General features: G+C 46.2%; 1 protein-coding gene across 1 annotated transcript in view; it reads right to left on the bottom strand.

Moving 5' to 3' along the window:
* Positions 1 to 4,974, bottom strand: part of LOC112882748 — a 28,130-nt gene extending 23,156 nt beyond the window's left edge. The window contains exons 1-6 of the mRNA XM_025947876.1: positions 4,879 to 4,974; positions 3,998 to 4,410; positions 3,735 to 3,901; positions 3,568 to 3,648; positions 3,312 to 3,387; positions 3,134 to 3,232 (exon numbers count right to left, since the gene is read on the bottom strand). Coding sequence (XP_025803661.1) covers positions 3,134 to 3,232; positions 3,312 to 3,387; positions 3,568 to 3,648; positions 3,735 to 3,901; positions 3,998 to 4,382 — 808 coding nt within the window. The 5' untranslated portion in view covers positions 4,383 to 4,410; positions 4,879 to 4,974. The remainder of the gene's footprint in view (positions 1 to 3,133; positions 3,233 to 3,311; positions 3,388 to 3,567; positions 3,649 to 3,734; positions 3,902 to 3,997; positions 4,411 to 4,878) is intronic.
* Positions 4,975 to 6,801: the final 1,827 nt, after the last annotated feature.

The following is a 6,801-nucleotide window of genomic DNA, read 5'->3' on the forward strand; positions in this document are numbered from 1 at the left end:
GCTTTAGAAGCTATCAAACTTTTGTGCAATCAGCATCCGATTGAAGTTGCCGCATATCCTATTGGGTTATTTCCTACCATAGACCCGGGTAATTTGACTGGGATTTTTCGGACAGACCATCATGGTCATCTGCTAGGAGATCTGGCTGAAGAAACCCGTATCCGTTTACCAGGTTTATGGATGTGCAATATCATTATCAGATGCTACTGCGTCATTGGGTAAGTCAGATAACTGGTGTGGCTCAAAGCCACTATCGGAATGCTGACCATCAAGTAACCCAAATAGAAGAATTACAAGCTTTGGTAACACAAAAGAATGAAATTATTGCAGCAAGAGATGAAACTATTCTTCATCGCGAAGATCAGATTAATGAGAGTGATCATATTATCACTCAGCGCGACGCTGTTATAGAATTTCTACAAGAGCAAATTCATGATCTGATACTTGAAGCGGATGATGCTCAGGCTCACATTGAAGAATTGCAGCAGCAACCGATACTTCCCGCTATACCATAGTACCTGAAGAAGAAGAAGAAGATCCAGAGGAGATTGAGGGTGTTTCAGAGATTGACTCTTGGCATGGGGATCCTGTTCTCAGTCCCTATCACTCTCTTACTGGCAGTCAGTCTTCTGTAGGAAACTTCGACGATTTTTAAATTGTCGACTTTCGAGATGTAACCTCAGGGAATGTAATAACTTATGTAGTTAGTAGTCTATCTAGACCTCGTGCCATTTGATGAAACATAGATGGCCTAATTAGTGAATTCTCGGACATGAGATGTGGAGAACTATCTGAGACAGTGATGTAATATAAGTTCCTGTTTTATCATCTTGTTTATTATCTTTAAATTCTGAAATGAGGTGATTAAATGGAATGTATGCATTGCTTGTCTAAAGAGTTATGTCTTCTGAAATTGGGAGTAAGGCTATATGGTTAATAACGGACATCTCCTTTATTTCAGATGGTTGGAGCCACACGTGGAACCCCGGAAGGTTTCCGGACTGATCAGGCCAGCGGTTCTCAACAACCGCCACCACCTCCTCCCAACCTTGCCGAAGTCATGGCTCGGCAAACGGAGTTGCTTAATTTGCTGGTTCAAGCACAGCAGAATCAGCAGCATCAATTCCGAGGAGGCCGGGATGATCGCAATCCTCCTGTGGCTAGTTACCAAAATTTCCTCAGTACCCAGCCGCGTTTCTTCAGTAAGGCCGAGGAACCATTGGATGCCGATGCATGGCTCCATATCATCGAATCGAAGTTCGCTTTACTGACCACACCTTGTGCGGACTCTAGCAAAGCTTCCTTTGCTGCTCAACAACTTCGTGGTGCTGCTCGAATCTGGTGGGATAATTTCTATGCCATGCAACCCGCAGGGCATGTCATCACATGGGATGAATTCCGGATCGCTTTCCGAGCGCATTATATTCCCGCAGGATTATTGGAACGAAAGCTTAATGAGTTTCTGGCTCTTACTCAAGGTGCCAATACAGTTCTGCAGTACGCACAGAATTTCAATCATCTGTGCCAGTATATGCAGGGTATCATGCAGATAATGATGCCAAGAAAAAGACTGTTTTCGCCGAGGCCTTAACACCAAACTCAAGGAACGCCTGAACCTTGTGAGGGCTAATACTTTCAGTGAGTTGGTCAATATGGCCTTAACTCAAGAAGACTGCATTGTGGCGCATTATGCCGAGAAGAAGCGAAAGAATCCTGCTGGACCCCCTCGAGTGCTCAACCACCGAGGTATCGGGTGTTTCCAATACGCCGCCCAGAGCACCACAGCGCAATGCTTCCAACGGGTAGATTGGTTTTTAGGCCGCCTCAGCAGCAAGGAAGGTACAGACCTCCTGTGCCTCCACAACAAGCACAACAATCTGGCCAACGGCCAAATATTCAACAAGTGCCACAGAAAGACAGCAACTATCGCTGCTACAATTGCGGAAGTGCGGATCATTTCATCCGAGATTGCCCGCGGCCTAAGAAACCTAATCAAGGGCAGAGCTCCACCCAGGGAAACCAGAATAAGGGCAAGAAGCCAGTGATGCAAGTCCGTCAAGGACGAATTAACTTCACCATTCTTGCAGAACTTCCAGATGGAGCTCCCATCATGTCGGGTACATTTTCTATTCACATCAACCAGTTGTTACGTTATTTGATTCAGGAGCAACACATAGCTTCATTAGTAACAACTGTGGTACCCGACTAGGACTTGATTCTTGTCCTATCCAGGGGTCATATATGATCTCTACCCCTGGAGGAAATATTACTTCCAACCGAATAAGTAGATATGTGCCAATTCAATTAGGTAGCATTGAAATCAAAACTGATTTGATTTTATTAAGTTTGGAGGGTATTGATATTATACTTGGGACAAACTGGATGACTGAACATCGAGTCCAGTTAGATATATCTTCCCGAGTTATCGAAATTGATTCACCATATTGTGGAGCCATTACTCTTGTTCTGCCTCCGCCAGAATGTCTACACCCTTACACATATGCTATCACAGATATCAAAGTCAAGAATATTCCGATAGTATGTGAATATCCCGATGTCTTTCCAGACGACTTGCCTGGAATGCCCCCAGATAGAGACATCGAGTTCATCATTGAACTTCAACCGGGCACTGCTCCAATTTCCAAGAGACCGTATCGCATGCCTCCAAATGAATTAGCAGAACTGAAAATTCAGCTCCAAGATCTTCTTGATAAGGGTTATATACGCTTTGAAGTGTTCATCTCCAAGGATTATACTAGCTTTTACTAAATGAGCAACAAAAACGCTTTGGCTTTCTAGATTTGTACTACTTCAGATTTCAGCAGCTACTTTGTAGCATCCCACTCAGAAGGTGTTCATCCCCACTCAGAAGGGGTGCAATCTGTTATAATTTTCATTTGGGGTAGTGAACCATGCACTAAGGTTTCCTCCTGGTATAAGGAAAGACACGGACCAAATACAAGTGCATGATGGATGACAACCTATCTTAGACAGAAATGAATTTTCTTCCACGAGGAATAATGCCAAGAAAAGCAATTATCTGTCTCCACAAAAAACATCATCCTTGGTACACCTAGTAAATAAATGAAATGGCACTTGCATAACTTCTTACAAATATAAAAAGACTGCTTACCAGAATTATCACTATTTGGTGCACCAGCATTTTGATTCCAGCCAGGCAAGTGATGTCCAGCATTCCCCTTCCATGATTCCTCAAATCCAGCTAGTTCATCTACAAATTACTATGAGTTAATAAATAATCAAAATTGCATTCTGGGCACAGCAAGGAAAACGAGACATATCAAACAAACCTTCATTCAGGTTATGCAGTATCTGTGTACTGTCAACCTTCCCATCTGACTTCAGTTTCCTTGTCAGGGAGTGGCCCTAAAAAGAACAAGGAACAATTAGTTATACTGTACCCAGATTGAAGTCCTCTTTTTATTTTTGCCTGTTTGGATCCATTAGCAATCGGTAATTCAAGATAGTACTAGGCTCGTGCGTGCATCAGGCTACTCAACAGTATATTTTTGATTGAACATATACAGCTCTGAATGGATTGTCTACCTTATCATGTATTCCTCGTGATATTCTATGAGTGGCCTCTTTAGTTGTTGTATCTGCTTCCTTGCTTTCTTCCACAGTGATCTGCAAGAAGCACAATTATTTTCACTTCTACCTCCCAAGCACTGCAAAAAAGAGGCATCACCTGCCGTTTCATATAATTAGCTTACCCCATCACTGCCAGTCCGCCGAGTCTTTGAAGCAGTGTAATAAGCTCCATTAATACCACCATAGGTCACTGAAGAGCTCTGATATGTGAAAGTACGAGCTTGTGATTGCCCTCCACTATTAGCCCTATTGAGATCCCTCCGTAGCTGGACTTGACCACCTTCCATCACTACAGAGAAACAAGTCAAAAGATGTGACTCCATATACGATTAACTCAGCATCTCCATGAAACTGGACAAGGAAACTGAATGAACCCTGCTCCTACCATCACTTGCATCATCTGGCTCCTGAACATAAGAATCCTGGTTTGACTGCTCGTTACCGTGCTCCGCGTTTTCTCCTCCCTCCTCATCAAGCTCTGTTATGACAGGTCTTCTGCCATTACTCTTAGGAGGAGCTTGCTGGATGAATCCATCGTTCCTCATGTCACCGAACGGCCCTCCCATCGGCCCAAAAAGGCTAGGTCCAAACATGCCATGGCCACCCATCATCCGACCCTCGAATGGCTGCGTGAAGAATGGATCATCAAATGGATCCCTCCCTCCAAAGAAGCCAGAAATCAAACTCCTCTGGGGACCAAAACCACCAAACCCAGAAAATGGGTCCCTGCCACCGAAGAAGTCGTCCCTCCCGTTCTGCCCTCTATCCATTTCGGAGCAATTAGGTGTTCTCTGCAAGCTGCAGCAGTTATGGTAGCAGTTAGTAACTTGCAGTCTTGCAATACTAAATACAGGAAGGATCATAGAACGAGAAATTTCTCATGCAAGCATCCTTCCATCCCTTCCCGCAACTAAATTTTACTAACTCCATTCTGAGAAAGGCAGTTCGCTTCTCAAACAAACGCACTGAGCATAAGCATCACTAAACTGTTGTAATCAAGAAAGAAATTTTGGTCCATATAGGTATCAAGCTCTAACTAATCTCCATTTTCTAGGCACAAGACCGAACCCATCGATTGTTCCTGGAAAGCTAATACGCCATCGACACGCATACAAGACCGAACGCATCGACAAGCATATATCTCTAGCTAAAGAATTGAACACCACCACCAATAAGACAGGCAAGATCAAACCGAAATGCTCAACAAGCATGACAAACTCACGACTACCCAGGAATTAACCGAGCAGTTATCTCTGCCGTCCATACCTGGAGGATCTCCTGGGCGCACGGAGAAGGAGACGGCCGTCGAAGGGAGGGATCGCCGGAGGAATTCCCGAGTCTGGTGGTCGGGGACGGCTTTTATTTGGGTTGGTGAATGGGGTGGTCGGATTGGGGAGAGGAGGAGGTGAAGGCGCTGTGTGGTCTCTGGAATTTGCCTTCTCCCGAACGTTCGGTTGTGGAGTCCGCGAACCCTCCAGAGTCCAGACTGACCGGTCAGTGTAGGGCTGTAGGCAGGCTCCAACTGGGCCAGTTCGCTTACTGGCTTTAAAGCAATTTCGTGTCTTGGACAAATATCCAAAAAAATGGGCTCGGAGTAGTAGGCTTGGGCCATTCGGCTTGGATCGGGCCGAGCTGGCTCTACCGAAAAACTTTGAGAGCCCGTTTGGATGTGGATATTGTTGAGTTGGTATTGAATTGAGTTGAATTTCAAATCAGACCTACTTTAAAAATGAACAGTAATACCAAAGCTATTATTTGGATGTAGATGAAATTGATTGATGAAATTCAACATTAAACGAATACCGATTCATGTTTGAATGTACATGCTGTGAAATTGGAATCAGCCCGCGCAATCGCCCGCTGTCGTCTCCTCTTCTGCCCCCTCGTGAAGCTCCGGGCCAACGGGATACGAGTAGAGGGAGGGGCGGAGGAGCCAAGGAGTGATGGGCCGGTGCAGGGGGGCGACGCGGCTGCTGCGCCCGGCGCTACGAAGAAGTAAAGGGGCGCCTCTCCTCCTCTCTCTCCTCCCAACCCTCCCGCTCCTCGTCATTGACCTCGGGGCCGGCAAGTGGCCGCCGGCAGCGGCGGCTGCACCACGAGGGGAGGCAGAAGGGCGGAGGGGCGGGGCGCCGACGAAGCGCCATGCTGCACCAGGTGGAGGGGCGGAGGACGGGCCAGTGCAGGGACGCGCCGCGTTACGCCGGTTGGTGGAGCGGGCTGGCGAAGGGGTGGGTGCTCGCCGCCAGTTGCGAGGAAAAAAACTTAAGGTTTTCTTTGCAAATCTCCCTAAACCGGAAAGGTTGGACTGTGGGTTGATTTTGAGAAAAGTTGTTGGCTTTTTCATAAATTACCTAAGAAAGGAGGCCAGCCTGTAGGTTGATTTCTCTAAAGTCCGAGGATTTTTTTGCGAAGTACCGGGACTCGCACGATCTCGGCCGTCCGAGTGACCGATGCGACGGCCGGGAATGACCGGCGACATGGCCATGCTCCTTTGCTCTCTTTTGGTGCATGAATCATACATAGAGATAGAGATATGTAACTTTGTCCAGGGCTGTCAGGTAACTTTTTTGTTATTTGTTAAATGTTGTGCAGCTGAAAGAAATCCTTGATTGGAAGTATGTAAACCTTTCAGGATAGCTACCTAGCCTGTTCCATTAATTCTTCTAGGTTCTTCGGATATACGTTACTGGAAGAGTGCATATTGGAGCAACTATTTTGTATCTTTCCTGAACAATCCAATATAACAGTGAATAATATTTCTCAGCAGTACATTTCACGCAATGGAGTGGAGGTGATTTGATGGCAAACTACTACGTATATTCCAAAGCATAAGCTTGTCTGTCTGGGAGGTCTTGCATGATGGTCTCGAGCAATAGAAATTCAGTGCTCAAACATTATTACTCCTTTGAAGGCAGCCAGAAATGATCTCATCAATCAAATTTAATCAACTGACGAAATTATAATGTCTTACAGACCTGAGCAATGGACGTAGGCCATGCTGGAGATGGTTTTAACTGGAAGGCCTAACGGCGCGACGATGAGCTATAGCGTGCTGGTGCCAACGACGACGGACATGCACACCACACCGGCGGCCATTCAATCGGCCTGGCGGGATTGCTCGTGCGCCCGCGCCGCCCAGTGTACTTGGCTTCCTGCTGCGGCCTCCTGTGCACGGCGGCTGGGCAACCA

Source organism: Panicum hallii, chromosome 2 (assembly GCF_002211085.1).
Source record: "Panicum hallii strain FIL2 chromosome 2, PHallii_v3.1, whole genome shotgun sequence".
Classification (NCBI taxonomy): domain Eukaryota; kingdom Viridiplantae; phylum Streptophyta; class Magnoliopsida; order Poales; family Poaceae; genus Panicum; species Panicum hallii.